The 19,572-nt window shown below is 53.3% G+C and overlaps 1 protein-coding gene across 1 annotated transcript in view; it reads left to right on the top strand.

The window, feature by feature from the left end:
• Nucleotides 1-7,305: 7,305 nt before the first annotated feature.
• The window catches only part of EPHA8 (EPH receptor A8), a 51,061-nt gene continuing 38,794 nt past the window's right edge, over nucleotides 7,306-19,572 (top strand). Inside the window, exon 1 of the mRNA XM_023940340.2 lies at nucleotides 7,306-7,528. Within this exon, the coding sequence (XP_023796108.2) occupies nucleotides 7,444-7,528 (85 nt within the window). The 5' untranslated portion in view covers nucleotides 7,306-7,443. The remainder of the gene's footprint in view (nucleotides 7,529-19,572) is intronic.

The raw sequence follows: 19,572 nt of genomic DNA, 5'->3' as shown, positions 1-19,572 counted from the left end.
GTGACCAGCTCTGCCAAGAGAGGAGGCGGTGATGGGTGGCAGGGGATGGGGATGGAGGTGCCACAGCCATCTGGCAGGCACAGAGCTGCTCATCTGTCCATGTGGGATAAAGCCCCAGAGACAGGACACAGCAAACCATGCAGGAGAAAGGAAAGAGCAAGGACAGAAGGGAGTGGAGAAAAGTTGTGGAATAAATTGGGAGGAAAGAAGCACAAGCTGGGTCCAAAGACACGAGAGGGATGGCCCAGAGCAGGGGTGATAGTCAAAGATTTTAAAATCATAGAAAATTTGGGGAGTTAGAAACAAAGTTAGGCTTGGAAGGCCCTGGGAAATGTTAGGCCTCATGCTTGCTAAGATCATGTGAAACTACATCTGTGTAGTCAGTATAAATAAATTATATCATTGTTAGATGTGATTAGATTTAATTATTGTTTAAAGAATGAGAAACTATGTTAGGGGGTTTGAGGGGGATCACGAGAAATTCATGCTTGGGTAAAATCAATGCAATGGAACAATGTAAGTTTAATAATTAAGTTATATAATGATAGAATATAAAAACATGTTCAACTCAAAACCAAGTGGGGTCAGATTTGGGTCTGTGTACCCCTGACACCCAGAACTCTTTAAATAAAGCACCTCCATGTAATCATTCTGTGATTGTGTGGTTCCTGAAGGCTACCAGGGGATGCCAGGCTCCTGTGTGAGAGGGGTTCTGAGCTGGCTGTCAGACTCAGCTGTCCTCCAGGGACCCTGTGTTTCCCCAAAATCTGAGCATTTCAAACCACCTGCTTAGCCCACAAAGCCATTCCCTTTGGCAATGTTGGAGCTGCTGGGCTCTGGAGACTGGGGTTAAACACATGCTGTGCTGCCTGGGCTTGTGGCAGCCCCTGTTTTATCAGCTCCAGCTAATTTCTGTTTGTTTGTACCTTCTCTAGAGAGCTCTGGGGCTGTCCCTGTGCCCCTTTCTTTTCCAAGTGCATGGACACTGGATGAGGGCTGTCTGCCTTCCTCCACAGCCTCTGTCTCTCACAAATGCTGTGGGCAGCTGTGTTATTTTCAGGTGTTTTCAAGCCCCAGCTCCTGGAACCTTTAGCAGCAGAACCTTCAGCCCCTTTGACCATTCAGAGCTGAGCCAGGGGCACGCCAAGGTTAGAAACTGGAAGGTAAATGGAAGATATTTAGAGTGCTGAGGTGCACTTGTGGCCCTTGTGCCATTTTAGCACCCAATTCATGGCTTTTGTTTTGTGATGTGGCTTTGAAGTGGTTGGGCTTGACTGTGTTGCACCTCTGCTTCTTCATCCAGCAAAGCATCTTTGGGCTGTGGGCAGAGAAATCCAGAGGCTGTCACAGCCCTGCCTGGGTGCAGAGCTGGAGTGTTGGCTGCTGCAGGTGCTCAGCTGGCCATGTCAGCATTGCAGACAGGCTTGGGGACCTCTGCAGAGCCCCCCAAACCCTCTGCTGTGGTCCTGTGTGGCCCCAGCCCTGCTGTCGACCCACGCTGTGGTGGTTTCCTCCAGCGTTGCCATTCGGTGGGAATTTGGGTGGTTCCCAATGCCTGAAGTCAGTACAGCACCGTGTGGGGCAGGGGTGTTCCCCAGGCCTCCCTTCAGGCAGGGCACAGAAGGATTTTTCTCCATGCTTGGAGATGTCTGGGGATCACCAGGACTCAATGCCAGACACATTCCAAGCCCAGTCCCCCACCACCCCTCAGGTGATGCTGCCACCTCGGGCCTGGGGCTGTTGGGGGGATTTCACTTGGTTTAAATTTCTGGCTGCTCATCTCAGGCCCAGACTGCTCTGCCAGGGCATGAGTTAACACCTCCTTTGGGGCAGCAGGAGCTTGGTGGGACTGGGAGTGCAGGGACCCCACTCATGGTCCCTGGGAGACTCTTGCTGTGCATCCCTGGTCCCTAAGAGCTCCAAAGCCACTGTGTGCCCACGTTAGACAGCAGAGACTTAGTTCCACTTCAGCAAGACACAGAATAGGCAAGAAGGCAAGTGCAACCCTGGTGCTCTTGGATAAAAGGACATTAATGCTGTTAATATCCAGCAATCAGAATTTCTTAGAGAGAGAACAGTGCTGCATCCCCTTCCCTCCTGCTCATCCCCTGCTTGTTTAATGAAAATCAGAGACAGCCCTTAAAGAGCTGCTTAGCATTTCAATACATTTAATATCCTCACTGATAAGGGAACGATGGATATTACCTAAAGACCTTTCTTAAACTCTCCCCTTCTGCAGTCGCTTCTCCTGCCTTGTGTTTGTCTCAATTCCAGTTCCAAATTGTCTCTTTCAATGAGGAAAAACTTATGATACGATGACTTTTTTTTAATATAAAGGACATTAATACACAGCCTTTCTGATAATGACAAGGAGGAGAGGCATGCCCAGCCTCCCCAGCCTTGACCTGAATTAATTGGGTGCTGATTGCTCGGCTGGCCAGGGGTTCCAGGAGTGATGCCAAGGGCTGGCCCTCTCTGTTGGCATCAATGGAACAGCCTGGGCACCTGCTGGTGACAGTGAGGAAGGAGACTGACAGGCTTTTTTCCCTCTCCAGTGCCTCGGGATTGTTCTTTTCCTAATGTGCCAAGACCATTTTTCAGCCTTCAGGTGCTTGCCCAGTCCTCCTTGGGGCTCACCAGCATTCCCATCATTGCCTGGCCTCCTCGCCAGGGGAGCACCATCCAGCCAGGACCTTTCATGACTTCCCATGGCTGAAGATCTCCTCCAGTCCTTCAGCTGGCCAGTGGTTGCCACAGTCTTGCCTCACCAGGAGTGATGCCAAGGGCTGGCCCTGTCTGCTGGCATCACTGGAACAGCCTGGGCACCTGCTGGTGATAGTGAGGAGGGAGCAGCACCCTCCACCTGGCCGTGCTGAAGGACTGGAGGAGATCTTCAGCCATGGGAAGTCATGAAAGATCCTGGCTGGATGGTGCTCCCCTGGTGAGGAGGCCAGGCAATGATGGGAATGCTGGTGAGCCCCAGGGAGGACTGGGCAAGCACCTGAAGGCTGAAAAATGGTCTTGGCACATTAGGAAAAGAACAATCCCGAGGCACTGGAGAGGGAAAAAAGCCTGTCAGGCTGCCCAGGAGGAAGGGAGATGTGGTCCCTGTGATCCTCAGCCTCACAGCTGAGCAATCTGTCCCAGCCCTGACACAGCACAAGGAATTACAGTGATTTAGCAGCCAGACTGCTCCAGGTGAATTGTTAGAAGGATGTAGGTAACCCGTCAGCATGTTTTGTAGCAGATCCAGTTTAAAGGGCTGTCCACAGGCACCCTCGTGTGGGGTACACTGGAGCTCTCTGGGAATTCCTGCTGGCAGCTCAGCTCCAAATGCAAACTTTGCTGGGGGATGTCCTGCATGGGTCCAAAACCCTCCTCCTGTCCTGTGACCTCTGCTGTAGAGCCAGCGTGGAGGGCTCAGGGTAGTGGGGGGAAGGCAGTAGGACTCTGACTTGTTAAACCTCAGGGTTTAAAGCTCCTTGGATTCAGGGCTGTTGTCTAGATGTCTGTGGATGGAGCACAGTTTTAAGGCTTTTTGGGTGGAGAAAGTGCCCCAGGAGTCCTCTCCCCCTACCCACGACGATCAGTGCTTTCCTGGGAGGATCCTGGAGCTCTGTGCAGCGCTGCTGCTGCCCAGGGACGTGCACAGCTCATCCTTGTCCTCCTGATGAGTGGGACAGGGATGAGCACGGGGTTTGGGAGAGGGCACCCATGTCCCATCCCATCTCCTCCTCCTGGGAAAGGGATGTAGAGCAGGGATGAAGAGGTGTCAGGACCTGCAGCACAGCTCTGTCCCTGCCCTGAGCACCTCCTTCTCTGCAGGGCTTGGAGCAGGGAGCCCTGGCTCTGCTGGTGGCCCCACACAGTGACATGGCTGTGGAGATGGTGCCATTCCCTCGATGGCAGCCACCTGTGGTGCCTCCCCCAGCCTTGCCCCTAAGGCAGGTGGCCCTGCAGGAGAGCAGCAGTGCCTGGGCATGCTGGAGAAGTGCTGGGACACCAGAGACAGGGCTGCCCTCCTCAGCCCAGGCACAGGTTTGCTCTTTCAGGGCTGCAATCCCTGGCTGCAAAGGGCAACAAGCACTCAGATTTGAGCTATTGAGGAGGCTGTGGCCTGCCTGTTAAATGCACAGACCCGGGTGCTGCTGAAAGGGGGTGAACCCAGGCTTGCCTCCCTCCTTTGCTGATCTCCCTGTCTGAGCTGAGCCCTCCTCTCCCTGCTGCATCTATAAATATCCTCCCCATCTCAGTGACAGCCAGGTGCAGGACCAGGGCTGGGGGACGTGGCCAGGGACTCGTGGAGGAGCAGAGGCAGCAGCCCAGCACGAGGGGGAGGCAGCTGGGCCAGAGGGAGCAGAATGGGAGCCTGGGGAGGGCTGCAGGTGGGGAGAGCCACAGGGATGCTGGTGTGATGCTCTCCAAGCCTCTGTTTCCTGGTGTGTTTGGGGTTCCTGGGATGCCCTGTGACCAGCCCTTGTGGCTGCACGTGGATCCCAGCACGGAAGGGCTCTGCTTTCCCAGCCAGGAGCATCCCAGGAGTGTCTGACCCTGCACCAGCTCCAGCACCCCTGACAGTGCCCAGCCTCGATGCACATGCATTGATTATGCACTCAAGGCACATCCTGACCACAAAACCAAGTGTCCAGGGAAACCAGAATGTCAGCCCCTACCCCCACAGCCCTTCTGTGCCCAGCGTGTGTGCAGTGCTGTGCTACAGAGCTCACGCTGACCCCGCTCCCTGCTGCACCCACCGCTTGCAGGCATCCCACCACACAGCAGCCCCTCTCCTCTGAGCTGACAGTGTATCTGAGAGGCCTCCCATTCCCTGGAAGGGATTTTGGGGCATTTCTGGTGTGGTTGTGTCCTGGCTCCTGCAAAGCTGCTTTACAGTGTGTGACAGTGCTCGGCCAGCCCAGCTTCCCTGCGATGCTGGAGCACAGCAAAGCCAAAACCTGTGGGTGTTGCAAGAGCTGGTAGCTCTTGGCACCTTTGCAAGACCCAGAGGACCTGTCACAGGTGGGGCTGGGATGGCACCAGGGGGCTGGAGAGCCCATGTGTGCAGCTGGGATGTGTTGAAGGTCTGCAGGGTTAGGGGAATGGCACTGGGAGTGGAATCACTCAGTCCTGGAAGGCCAAAACTGGCTCCTGCCTCCCCAGAGCTTTTCCCAGAGTTTGGGAGCGAGATCACAGAATCATAGAATTGTGTTGGAAGGGACCTTAAAGACCATCTTGTTCCACCCCATATCCAACAGACCAGGTTGCTCCAACCCTACCCAGCCTGCCCTTGAACACTCCCAGGGTGCCAGGGCCTCCCCACCCTCACAAGGAGGAATTTCTTCCCAAAATCCCATCTATCCCTGCCCTGTATGAATGTGAAGCCATTTCCCCTTATCTTGTCCCTCCATCCTTTGTCCAAAGTCCCTCTCCAGCTGTCCTGGAGCCCCTTTAGGCCCTGGAAGGAGCTCTGAGGTCTCCCCAGAACCTTCTCTTCTCCAGATGAACACCAGAACTGGAGGTAGCTGTGCCAGGGGGGTTTCACAAGAGCCAGAGGATGGTGGCAGTGTGAACAGCATCCCTCTGGAACGCCTGGCTCTGCCTGGGCACTGGGGGACAGAGAGCTGAAGGATCCAGCACTGAGCTGTGACAAGCCCTTTCAGCAAATGGAAATGTCTGGGTCAGAGTAGCAATGTAATAGCTGGCAGAAAATCTGCTTTCCCACCAGCTGCAGGGGTGCAGCTCCTGTGGCATCATCTGGGGCTTCCTGGTGGCTTGCTGTGATCCTGGAGACCATCAGCCCTGAGCCCTTTGCTCTGAGGTGTGCTGCAAAGGCCAGGGGGTGTAGCTGCACCCCCAGCCAACAGCACCGCTCTGCCAGCTGCCCTGGGAACCTCTGGTGACTTCCTGAGCCGCAGCTGTGTCCCTGCCCGAGCCTCTCTGCAAGCCCATCCCATGATACCGCTGATGACAGGATCTCTCCAGCACCGACGGCTTCCCAGGCAGGCAGGTTAAAAATCCTGGAGGGAGCCGGGGCTCCGTGCTGTTCCCAGGTCCTGGTGATGAGTGCTGCAGACAGGTCCCTGCAGGTACGCTCCCCATCCCTTCTGAATGAGGAATTGTTGCCACTCCGTGCCGGGAGTCGGGCGGGGAGCTCCTCTCACTCCTCCAGGCAGGAAGGTGCTGGTAGCACCGTGGGATGCCCCAGCATGGAGCATCTCCAAGCAACACACGGAGAGGAATGGTGTGCAACACCTCCTCTCCCTCCCTGTCCCCACTGAGCACGTCTGGGATGAGATTTTTCCATGGAATGGCCTGGCAGACACCAGGGATACCTGTCCTGGCCTCTGTGCCTTGTCCAGGGGGAGTTCCTGGGGCAGAGCAAGGCGCTGGCCACGAGTGCAAGGAACAAATGGAGTCGGTGGCCGTGGTGTGGATGGCAGTCAGCATCTGTGCTGAGCACGGGCAGGCATTAACGATTGCTCAGCATTTAGATGGGGAAGCAGTGGTGGCTGTAGGGGGTCTGTTGACAGATGCCGAGTGTTTAATGCTGAGCAAGGTGCTCACCCGGCTCGGCGATTCTGGTGGCTCCGAGCAGGAGGGATGCTGTGGAAAGGATGCTTTGTGCTTCCCAGCGACCCCCAGGCCCCTTTCACAGGACACCCCTGCCCGGTGCCCAGCCTTTCTACCCTGGCACAGCCGCTGTGTCTTCCCAAAGCGCTTTGGAAAGGGCTGGCCCTCGATGTGGCCGTGGCCAGGGCGCTGTGAGCCCTGTGCTGCCCCTGCTGCCACTGCCACAGCTCAGCCGGGAGTCTGTCCGTCTGTCCCAGAACCGTGTGGCACGGAGAGCACCGGGATGGGGGTGTCCCAGCCGCCTCCCTCAGCGCAGGGGAGCACTTCCAGGGGGTTTTCCTCTCCTTGCACACCGGCAGGGACGGGTGACCCCATCCCCTCCACACCTGACCCCGAGCGAGCGCACAGCTCCCCGCAGGGCTGCAAGTTTGTCTCCGGCCGCTGCCGGGGGGAGCAGCGGGGCGGGATGGGGGGCACAAGATGCAGCGGGGACCGCTGGAGCATCCCGAGGGCGGGGGCCGGGGGAGAGCGGGGAGCGGCAGCCCGGCTCCAGGTGCCGGGGCTGGGTGCGGAGAGGGGGGCTCGGCACCCAAAGGGGGGCTCGGCACCCAAAGGGGGGCTCGGCACCCAAAGGGGGGCTCGGCACCGAAAGGGGGGCTCTCTGCAGAGCCCACCCAGCCCATTGGCTTGCGAGCGGTGACGGGCAGGCTGCTCCCTCCCTGCTCGCCCGCCCGTGTGGCTGCGAGCAATGTGCGCAAAGTGCCTTTGCATTAGCCGGCCAGCGCCGTAGCTCCGGCCAGAGGCAGCTCGCTCGCAGAGGTGCTGGGACATCCGAGGTGGCCCCGTCCTGAGCCTGGTGGCCCCCTCCGGACCATGGCATGGGCACAGGGGGATCTGACATCCTCGCTCTCCATCGTCATCACCTTGGCTGCCTGCCTCTCGGCCACCTCCAGCGAAGGTAGGACGCGGGGCGGCCCTGGAGTGATGGGGCAGCGTTAGGGGCACCCTCGGCACGGCTGTGGCTCCTCGGATGTGTCCGAACAGGCTTAGCCCTGCCGGGCTTTGCCTCTCCGTGCTCCCAGGGGAGCGCAGCTCCACGTTCCTGCCTGCCTGAGTTTGCTAATCCTGGAGCTTTTGCACCGGAGGCAAAACTTCGGAGCTGCTCGGGAGAGCCTGAGTCTGCAGCAATGCCGGCAGCTCTGCCTCCCTCCGGTGCTGCGGATGCAGGGCTGGCTGCACGGGCACGGGGACACCGGCGCTCCCCATCCCCGGGGCTGGCAGCAGCGGCTCGGCCGGGCGGAGAGGGCTGCGATGGAGCCAGAGGATGGGCACGGGAGGGTGTGCACAGGGATGAGGGGAGCTGGAAAGGGCGCTCAGGTGGGAAACTTCTGCTGAGAGAAAGGGCTGGAAACTTCTGAAGTGGGAAGCAGGGATGCAGCTGAGGATGCTCTCCCGACATCTTGGTGTCAGCCACGTCAGGCCTGCTCTCTCCACCCGGCCGCTCTACCCAGCTGCCGGCTGCCCTCATCCCCGGCCCTTCTCCACGTCCCCACTCGGGGGTTTCAGTCCCCCCTGGGTTTCGGTGCCACCCACCCTGTGTCCTGTCTCCCTGGCGGCACGGCTGCTTCCCAGGTCTGCTGATCCCCATCGCCAGAGCTCTGCCGCTCCCGCTCCCGAGCGTGTCCTTGGCACCGGCAGCAGCATCCTTCCTCCCTTCTGCTCTGCTTGAGAGCCACGGCACAGCCTCTGCAGCGAGCCCCGGGGCCCCGTGGAGCCGGTGGCATCTCTCCCTTCTCCTGCCCCTGCATCCCTGCCACCCTTCCAGCTCGCCGAGGCCCAAAGGCTGCACCGCTGCGCCTCGTGCACCTTGCAGCACCCTGCTGGGCTGGGTCCTTGTGCTTACCGCCATCACCCAACACCCACCAGCATCCTCCTCACTTCTCTGCCCAATTTCCAGCTTTTTGCTGGTCCTAACCCTGTTTTCTGCCCAGTGCCTGCTTCCTGGCCCTCTTGCTGCTCCTTTTCCCGTCTGCTCTGCTGCCCGTGCAGGGGGATGTGTTGGGGTCTGGCTGCTGGGGACGGGCTGTGAGGGAGCAGGATGGGGCTGGGCACTCCCAGCCCTTGCTTGGTCTGGGGGATGCAGCAGCTGCCCCGTGCCAGGAGTGCTGCAGGATGCTCTGTGTGCAGCACCAGGCTCTCAGTGCTGCAGCCCCGCAGAACCAAACAGCCCTGCCCTGCCTGGACGTGGCATTGCCCAGCGAGGCAAGGGCCTCCTTGCTGTCCTCTGTGGAGATCCCTGCATGCTGGGCTGGGTTTATGGTGCCTGCATGGACAGCAAGGGCCTGGACTGCTGGGAGAGACCTGCCTTCCCCGCAGGACTTGTTGGGCACAGAGCTACCCTCAATCACAGCCTTGGTCGGGGGGATGCGCTGGGCTCTGGGGCAGACCAAGCAGGCTGCACCTCCATCAGAGCAGACAGGAGGTACAAAGTGGCATCAAGAAAAGGTGTGGGAGCCTGCAGAAAGCTGCTGGTGCTCCAGGCACCACCACCACGGTGATCCCCGCGGGTCCCGGGGCGCTCCGTGCCAGCCGGGTCCCCAAGGTGAGCAGCGGAACAGGGATGTGGATGTGGGCTCTGCCAGTTCCCGCTGTCCCAGCTCCTGCCATGGGCTGTGGTGCTGCTCTCTGAGCAGCCTGGCATGGGTCTGGAAGTGTGGGCGACAGCGCCGAGCTCAGCCCAGCCCAAGCTTGGCTTAGAGCTCGGCTTAGCCTGAGCCAGGCTTTGGTGCTCCATTCCCAGAGCGTGTGGTGACCACGGTGTGAAGGTGTAGCCTCGCTGCCCATCACCTCTGCCTCCCCGTGCCCTGCATTCCTGGCTGTGCTCCCCAGCTAAACCCAGCCCTGGTTTGGGAGCTGCAAGGTGGAAAATTGCAACCGCAAAGCAAATTTCAGGCCAGGGTGTGCTACACTCTGCATGCACGTATTGAGAGGCAGTTGGTGTATAAAAACCAAAAAAAATCTGATTCAAGCCTAGGTGTTTTTTTTTCCTTTCCAAGAGCTCCCAGTGATTTTCTCTTTCCTGAAATATTTGTTCCAAGAAGTTTTAAGCTTATATTTTTTTTCTATTCCTTTCAGTCTCGTGTGCAGGCGTGCCCGAGAAATAGGAGGAAAAGGGAATCGCCATTCCATGGGAAATCCCCCATTTCAGCACGGCAGCCATTGCGAAATGCATTGAAAGCCAAAACTCAGATTTTTTGATTTTAAAGAGGGGCAAAAATTTGCAGGATGTGAATGATTTTTATTTGGAGCACCGAAAAAAGGAATTGTCTGAAATTATTGAATTGCTTTAGAGCAGGGAGGTAGAAAAGTTATTTTCAATAATAAGAAGTATGAGAGACTAAAAATATTTACGCTATTGCACACTGAGTTGCATAGGTGCGATAAAATATTATTTAATATTTAAAATATTAAAAAATTAAAATATTAAATGTATTTTAATATAAATATATTTTTATTAAATATATTTTAAATAATATTTAAAATATTAAATAGAGTATTTTATATTGTAGCACAAATTGAAGTTAAATAACAAAATAATAAATATCTTTGTTAAATAGAAAGAAAATCGGGCAAGCAGAAATTATCAGATTTGGGGCTCGGGTTGGGGGTAACAAAATTGTATTTTCAGTCGAAAAATGGCACTTCAAATGCTGCTGGTGGGGGTCTCCTCCCCCCCAGGTGATGCCCCCAGCTCATCTCTGCCTTCCATGACCTTCTCACACACCCCATGGCCCACGCCTGAGCTTGGAGGGGTCCGTGTGGGGACCTGGAGAAGCAGGGAAGGAGGATTTGGGGACATTTCCCCAGCATTTTGGGGCACATCAGGCAGGCTGAGGCAAGCAGCAGCTGATGGGGATGGGGTGATGGACAGGGGAGGATGCAGAGCCGATGAGGGGATGCTCATCTTTTCCTCGTGGCGCGGTGATGGGGTTTTGTTCCTGCACTCAACAGGGATGGGGTGCGGGAAAAACCTTGGAAAACCTTGGGAAAACCCAGCTGCTTGCTGCTGGAACGGGGAAGGGTTCATGGGGGTCTCCCCCGCTAATCTCTCATTGTAATCTCATTAATTGCCCCTCTGCTCAAACAGAAAAAGAAAAACCAGGTAAAAAAACTAATCTGCATGTTTATTCAATGCTTTCTTTCCTACTCCTCTGCAGCAATGCCAAAGTCGGGGCTGCGGGAAAGGCAAAGCACAGAAAGGGAGAGGAAATCTCCTTTTCCGTTTTAAAAAGGCTTGTGGGGGTGTGTGTTCCTCTCTAAGGGTAGGAAATAAGAGCGTTTAAGCTTATGGACTTTTGGTGATAGGGGATGGAGAAGCGTTGGTTTGAAACAGGGAGCTGATTTAGGCTTAGTGAAAAAAAAAATATAAATAAAATTTGGGGGTGTTTAATTTTTTGATTGCTCCCGAAATGCTGATATATATAAAGCAAATATTTGCATAATTTGAGGTAGGCTTATGGGGATATGTTTCTGGTGCCATCTTAATTTCCATCCCTCTTGTATCAATACCTTATAAAACTTCCCGGAAAAATCAGCCTCCAAAATTTGCAGAAAAATAACGCGCCTGCACAAAAAAACACAAAAAAACCCCTACTTTGGCAGGTTCTTTCATTCTCCTTGAATTCTCGTTTCCTGAAATTGCAAGGGGTTGCTTCCAGTGACAACAAACGAGCGCCTGTGTTTTTGGAGGCGCTTTTTTCCATCATTTTGGGGATGGTGGGAATGGATCCGAGGAAGCCGAATTTAAGCACAACCAAAAACTTGACAAATCGTTTTGGGGAGGAAAGAATTCCTTATTTTTTTATTTTTTTATTTTTTTTTGATTGTTGGAAGACAAATCACCCCACCAAACCAGTGAACCCCCAAAGACGCTCAGGAAGGGGGGAAGCTCATCCCGCTCGTCCCGGTGGCGGCGGGATTTGGGGGGAGCACCGGTTTTGTGGAGATATCCCGACACCTCTGCTCTTTGTTCTGCTCAGGTCTTGTGTTTTGCCTGTCCCTGCCGGCCTCACTGGCAGTTTTCGGTGCTGCCTTTATCTCCAGAGGCGCATCCATTCATATGATAACTCTATTCATGCCCTGACAGTTTTTGATAGTTCATTCTTCTAACCCAGCCTGTTTGCCTGGCCAACACTCAAAATGATTCCCCTGTCACAGAGGCTTTAACCCCTTCAGCCTCACCCAAAGGGAGTGGTTGGAAAAGGAAAATCGCCTTCAAGATGGACCAAACCCCGCATCCTGCCCGCGTCGATGCGCGGTACTCGGCGTCTTAAACAGCTGTGCAAAGGATGTAACTCCTTAATGGATCAGATCCAGGCACCCCAGTAAAGTCTAATGAGGTGTGTTTGGTCCAGGGATAACGTCCAGGAAAGTATTTTCCATTTATCTGAAGGCATCAGCAAAGGCACCGCTGCTTTTAATAATCCGTTCCAAGGGCTCATCAGCCCCAGCCTTTAAAAACCGGGCCCTTCTTTCTCTAATACAAATTTCCCTGGCTTCACCTCCCAGCCATTTGTTCTTGTTAGGCTTTTCCTGCAGGATTAAAGAGCCCGTATTTTTCGGCTGTGAAAGTGGTGAACTCAACCCGTGCACCTCGCAGCCCTTGCGGGCACGAGCAGATTGGGCTCTGGAGGTTCCCTTTTGTGATTTTTCTTTACCTCCAGCCCTGGTTATCGTGTGCCTGTGGCATCTTCAGCTCTGTGTCCAGTTTCTCATATTTAAAATGCTTATTTAGTGAGTGGCAAGAGTGCTGGCTGCAGCTGATGAGTTCCATCCCAGCTCCATCCCAGCATCAACGATGCCACAAGGTCTTTCCTTGGATGAAACACCTCCTGTGTTATGCACCTTCCCTGCAATTATTAAGGACTTCAGTGATATTTAATTACCAGTGGTATGAGATATTCAGCCTGTCCCCTCAAACACGGTTAGTATTGGTATTTTTGTCTGTGAAAACGTTCCGTTTTAGAAAGCTATTTTTAAGAAAGCAAAGGCAAAAAGCCCTTAAAAGAAATTATCTTGCTTTAAAAACGTCACTGGGGGTACAAACAGCTCAGCACAGTTTAGGGTGGCCAACTGGTGTGAGAGCAAAGATGTCCTCAGAGAAATTAAGGAAAAAGCATATGACAGCCTGAAAAACTGCCATGCAAAGCCCCTCCAGATAATCCAGATAAACCAGCACAACCCACATTTCCCTAGTGAGGATTCCAGAGAGGATAACACTCCAATCTTTGCCGGGACTGCTGGGACGCAGGGATGGGTGGGAAGGGCAGAGTGGCATTGCAGGGTGCTGTAAGGTTTGATTCAGGCACAGATCTCCAGTGTCAGCTCAGCTTGAGTCATGGGGGGAATGGGAAGTGTGGGGTAATCCAATCGAAATCCCAAACAGGCAGGAGATAACGGAGTGAGCTTACGTGTGGGGAGTGAAATTCTCTGGGAAAAGGACTTGGGACAGTGTTAGCAGCTTACCAGGCACGAGCTTCTGTGTCCAAAAAAATGCAGCAGGGGTTGGAAAACTCGGTAAGTAAAGCTGAAAACGCTTTTGTGTCTATTTTATTATACCAAACAGATGGGAGAAAAGGGAGTCAGGACTAGTGTGAGGACACTGGGACAAACCCCTCTGGACACAGCTCCCATTTCTTGGAGTCTGTACCACAGAGGTGCTGCTGACTGCAAGCAGAACAAACTTTTGTGTTAGAAAACACCTGTGTCATTTTTAAAGGCTGTCATAATATTGCATTAGTGGTACCACGAGCTCTGGGGGCTGTCCCTGTACCTGGACTGCAGCTCAGTGGGAAGTGCCCGTTTGGGTGCAGGTCCATTACCTGTTCCTCAAGCTTCTGCCTTTGGGGACAGTGATCAGGGGTGTCAGGAGCCACCTTTTCGTGCTGTGGGAGCCACCCTTTGGTGCTGTGGGCGTTGAATGGCTCTGTTCTCACAGGGCTTTAGCCAGATGAGGTATCAAAGGGTGGCTGTCCGGACATGGACAGGGCTGTGTTGTGGTAGACAAGACTTGTAGGACTCCCAGATGGCCAAACCCAGACCTGGGAGCACCAGCTGTGCCTCCTGCAGGGCCACAGGGACCCCAGTGCACCTTCCCCAGCCTCACCACTGTCTTGCTTCTCCCCCTGCTCACACTGGATGTTTCAATGGAATTTCTGAATCCCTGACCCTTCTCACCCTCCATCCCCAGGGCCTTCCCACCTCCTCCTCCTCTGCTTCTGTCCTGAATTACAACGAGCCCAGACACCCCTAGAGCCCGAAACAGTTCATTTCTGGGTCCAGGAGCAGGGGCATGGAAGTGTGGGCTCACTCTGAGCCCTGTCCAGCCCTGCACACTCATCCTCGAGCCCCGGCACAGCCCAGGGGGTTCCGACTTCTCCAGTTTCAGCTTCCACTGGAGCCGCTGAGTGCCGCAGTGCCGGGCTGCAGCCAGTACTGGGGGTGCACAGCTGGACTGGGGATGCACAGCTGGACTGGGGATGCACAGCTGGACAGGGGATGCGCAGCTGGACTGGGGTTGCACAGCTGAACTGGGGATGTACACCTGGACAGGGGATGCACAGCTGGACTGGGGTTGCACAGCTGGACTGGGGATGCACACCTGGACTGGGAAATACGTCTGGATTGGGGTTGCACAGCTGGAATGGGGATGCACACCTGGACAGGGATGCACATCTGGACTGGGGATGCATACCTGTACTGGGAAATGCATCTGTACTGGGACACACACCTGGACTGGGGATGCACACCTGGACTGGGACACACACCTGGACTGGGACACACACCAGTACTGCAACACCCTGCCAGTGGTGGGGACTGTGTTTAATCTGGGTCTCCTACACCTGCATGCCCAGCTCTCCCTGTCTGTCCCACTGCACACCAGCTCTGGGAGTCTCAAAGCGAGCAGGAGACATGAGCATTTTACATCTCTATTTTCTCACCTGTAGTTTCGAGAGGGAACATCTTTTTGTTGTTTGGCTTTTGATGTGCTTTTTATTTTTTATTTTTTTTCTGGGAAGAAAAAAAAATCCTGCCCTATAATTTCAAGGTTTTTAGCCTTAGAAATACTTTATTCAGAGTGTTTTGTTTTGTTTCATTTTTTTGCATTATTTCACAACACTTCAGTCCTACCACGGGTTATGCTCTTGTGCTGCACATTATCTTACATGATATCATGCAGGGGCTGGAAGGATCAGGTTGATAATTTTATTTTTAAAACCTGAACTGAGGCTTTTTGTTAGCACTGATTGAACAAACAAGCTTTCTTCCTACATCAAAGTATCTCCTGCTCTGGGTATAGTGAAAAGGGGTGACCCTCTGGGCAGTCCTTATGGGCATTGCCTCTCCTGATGCATTACAAAATGATATAAAATTAAATACAGAAAGTTCACAGCAACAATCTGGAGGTCTGAGAAGAAATCCTGAAATGGGAATTAGGGCACAGCCAAAAAGCAGCACTGCTTTCGTTTGAAAATATTTCTTTTTAACTTGTTTTGTTTTGTTTTTTGTGGGTTTTTTGTGGGGTTTTTTTCCCCTTTGGTTGGTTGGTATATTTCTTCTCTGTTTTTTTTTTTGTTTGTTTGTTTGTTTTATTTTGTTTTGTTTTATTTTCCAGCCTGATTCTGGCATTTCCAGAAGTGTGGAAATCCAAAATTCCTGCCAGATTCGATGAGATTTCCTGCATCTACCCACGGTGCTTTCCTAAACTCCTTCTCTGGGCAGCTGAGGCCGGTGGGTGCCGAGGGCAGCCCCATCCCTGCTGTGTCCTGAGTATGTGCAGCTTTGTGGATGAGCAGCTGCTGGATAAATCCTGCCTGGTCTGGCACAGCATCCACCCACTGCCGACCTGGATCCATGGGGAGCATCCCTGCACTCAGCTCCCAAAAGGGGAGAGCTGAGCTGCCCTCCAGGAATGCTGCTCCTCCCTCCCAGCCCTGCTGTGTTGGGGAATAAATGGCTATTTTTCATTCCTTAAAGATAAATACTGTCCCAGGGATCAGGAGGCTGAAAGTGAAGTTCCCATCCTGTCCCCTTGCCATGTTCCAAGGGCAGGAAGACACGACTTTGTGTCTCAGCTTTGCCTCCTGAGTTGGAAAGGTCACGGCTGGCTATTCATGGCCCTTGGATTAAACTGTGGGACACAAATAGCTCACCCACCCTGGCCCCACCTTCCCCTCCCAAGTTCTGCCCCAGATTACTGGAAATGAATGCTTGTTCCCCTCCTCTCGCTGCCCCTTTCCCAGACTCTTTTCACTGTGGATATCCCTCCCTGTGTCACTGCTGTGGGGCTGCTGTGGGGTGTGCAGCCCTGCCTGGAGCTGTGGAGCTGAGCCTGCTGGTCTTTGGGTAGCGGGGAGCAGCCAACCTGCGCTGGAAAGAGTTTAATTATCGATGCAAAAGGCGTTGTTGCATGGGGGCGAGCCTTGCTGTGAATCTTGGGAGGCCTTTGAAGTTGTGATGGAGAGGAACTGAAGCCCAAGGGAACAGGGCTGCTCCCACTGACCCTTCCTCCCCACGCCTGCGCTACAAAGCCCCTGCCTAACGGAGACGGTGGAGTAATTAGAGGGAGTAACCAGTGGGTTAACAATTAGTGAGGATGCTCAGAGCCCTCTTTGGTCCCCCACTGTCACCCCCAGGCTTGTTCCACCTCCCCACCACGAACCTGGAGTGGGCTGAGGATGCACAGGCTCCCCCAGATAGCGTGAGCCCACTGGATGTGAGACCCCCAAGGTGCTCCCACGCCTGTTTGTAGGGATGCAATCCATCCCTGCAGGAGCTCTGGGCACCAGCACAAGGCTTGGGAAGGGCAAATCGGCACTCAGTCTTCATAGATGATACAGATAAATATAGATATAGATAAATATAGATATAGATAGATAGATAGATAGATAGATAGATAGATAGATAGATAATAGATAGATAGATAGATAGATAGATAGATAGATATAGATAGATATATAAATATATATAGATAGATATAAGTATAGATAGATATAGATATATAGGTATAAGTATAAATAGATATAGATATATGTATAGATATATAGATATACATAGATAGATATAGATATAGATATAGATAAATAGATAAAGATAGATAGATATATATAGATATAAATAAATATAGATTTCGATTTAGATTTAGATATAGATATAGATATAGATATAGATATAGATATAAATATAAATATAAATATAAATATAAATATAAATATAAATATAAATATATAAATATAGATATATCTAGATATATACATATATATAGGTATCAATAAATATATAGATAAACATAGATATAGATATAGATTAGATATATATGTAGATATAGATATATAGATATAGATGATCCAGGTATCAATATAAATATAAGCTAGAGATGTACAGATACAGATATAGCTATATGACAAGAGATCTATGGTCCCAACGCACAGTCTCTGGATGCTAGTCCCAGTCTCAGCTCCCTCACTCATCCCAAGCAGAGTTTAGAATTTGGTAGATGTGGGCATGGAAATGGATGCAGAAATAGATCCAAAAGCAGAGGCACAGGTGTAAATCCAATATGCACATAGATGATACACTGATCCACACCCTCCTGCTCAGTCTGTGTCTGTGAGGCTGCAATGGTGCTCATGCACCACTGCACGATGCAACTTTACTCAGCAAGAGGGTCTGCCTTACGTGAGGCCCCAGTTGTGCTGGGAGGTGACCTGCTCGCTCCTAGGTGCTTCCATTTGAACGGGCAATCAGGCTTGACAGCTTTTCCAGCAGGGTGAGAATTTCCCCTGACACCTCCTGGTGTTTTGGCTCAATACGCCGAGGCAAGGCCAAGGCGCAGAATAGGGAAATGACAAAATGGTGCTAAGGGAAACAAAATGGAGCTGAGGGTTTGAGGCTGATACGTGCAGACAGTCCATAGCATCAAAGAGAATTGCCCAGCTGTAGGAGAGAGGTCTCCCAAACATTTTCCAAAAACATCTTTCTGCTGAAAGGGGTCCTCCTTCGTGGTGGTCTCTCTCACAGTGCAGCATCAAAGGTGGGCTCTGATGCCCAGAGCAGCAGCGCAGCCAGGAGCTCACCTGCACTGAGCCCTTGTCACACGAGGTGTGGCAGGTTCCCTTTGGATCTGGGCTGTAACCAGCTGGGTTTTGGGGGAGTGTTGGTGTCCCTGTAGCAGAGTGTGTCAGGGATCCAGTGCTCTGCCATGAGGTACAGGAGCTCTCGGACACACGGTGCCTTTGTGTTGTGCAGTGCCAGCTGTGAGGGCTTAAAACGCCAGGATCTGTGCACTGGGCTGAAGTGAGGGGGTAAAAGGAATTTATCCTCTTCCTGCAAAGAGGGATCTGGCTGTGGAGAGGATGCAAACTGGTGTAAGTTGTCTGAGAACCGAAGCAACTCAAAGGAGAAGACTCCTTCAGGTCGTGGGAACATCTCTGTGAGACTGGGTGATGACCACACAGTCAGGGTGGTGGGATGGGGTGTAGCAAGCTGGCTCCAGGTCCCACAAAGGGAGACAAGTCTGGGCTACACCCCACTGTGTGCTCTCAGCGTCATTCCTGGTGATGGACCCCAGTCCAGGCAGGCTCCTCCTGCTGCCTGCAGAGCAGTGGGAGGTAGCCACATCCATTGCTGAGCATCCCAGCGTGGGAAAGAGGGTGCAGAGACCACGGAGGGGGGGAGAGAGGGTCTGCAAAAGCTGTCCCCTCCCTGCAACCTGCCTGCTGAGGGTCACCGGGACTCTGCTCCTGCACTGTGAATAGGGAAACTCCCAAGCCTGGGCTCCTGCTGGGTGAATTACCCAGGGAAAATAGGCAGAAAATCTTCAGATTAACAATAACAAATAAAAATGGATTTGAGATCTCCGAGGTAATTACTCCGTGCTGAGGGCAAGGGGCCTCTTTAGCAGTGGGAGCAGCGCCGCGCAGGGAGTGGAGGGGCTTGGCCTGCTGTTGGGCCAATGGAACCACAGAAGAAACCCTGGAAATTCTTTCAAATTGTTCTGCTAACATTAATAAATGCCTCAAAAGCTCCTAATCTGCTCTGTCAGGAGCATAACGTCCGGGTGTTTCACAGCCAGCTCACGTCCCTGCTCCTCTCTCCCCCCTCTCCTTCCCTGCCTGGTAATAGTAAATGAAAGTGGCACCCGTTCCTCGGGCTGCAGGGACCAGTCTCACGCTGAGCCCAGGCTCTGCCAGGACTGGAGCTGCTGTCCTGATATGCCCTGTCCCTGCTGTGACAAGCTGGTCCTGGCAACGAGGCCACCGTGCCTCCTGAGCCTGGGGACCAGCCCAGCCCTGCTGCTGCAGAGGGATGCTGTGACAAGGTGCCTCCAGGTCCACTTTGCTGCTCCTCAAGGGTGAGGAAAAGGCAGCCAGCGAGGATGAAACCTCACTGGGTGGCTTCAGGATAAAGGGAATGGGGAAAGCTGGAGGCACTGGGGGTCCCTGTGGGAGCCTGGTGCTCTTGGGGGGTGTTGAGGCATCAGCGTCCTGGTGCCTGCTGCACTCATTCCTGGCAGCCTCTCCCAAGCCTCCATCCCTCTGGATCTGCACCATGGAGCTGGGGCTTGGGCTCCTTCCCCAGGTGCTGAGCAGCTGGGGGTTATCAGGCATGGCAAGGCTCTCCTCTGCCTGATGCTGTGGGATCTGGGTGTGGGGCTCAGATGGCTCAGAGGCAGCAGTGCCACCGCATCCTGCTTTCCTCCACAGGTTTCCACAGGAAGCTTCTGAGCACATTGGAAGGCATCCTCGCCTCTCCCCCCACGCAATCTGCTCCCCTCTTCCTGCAGTTTGCCTCTGTCTCCTCTTTAAGCCGGGCTCCTGGTGGTGGCAGGGATTTGGCTTTGATGGGCTTCTCCAGTGGGGTGTCAGCCAGGACCACGGGGAGTCTCTTTGTGCTGGAGCTGGGCACTGCAGTGTGCAATTACAGCAGCTGCTGGAGTGCAGA

Source organism: Cyanistes caeruleus, chromosome 22 (assembly GCF_971803275.1).
Source record: "Cyanistes caeruleus chromosome 22, bCyaCae1.hap1.1, whole genome shotgun sequence".
Lineage (NCBI taxonomy): Eukaryota > Metazoa > Chordata > Aves > Passeriformes > Paridae > Cyanistes > Cyanistes caeruleus.
This window is presented reverse-complemented; position numbering and strand designations above follow the sequence as displayed.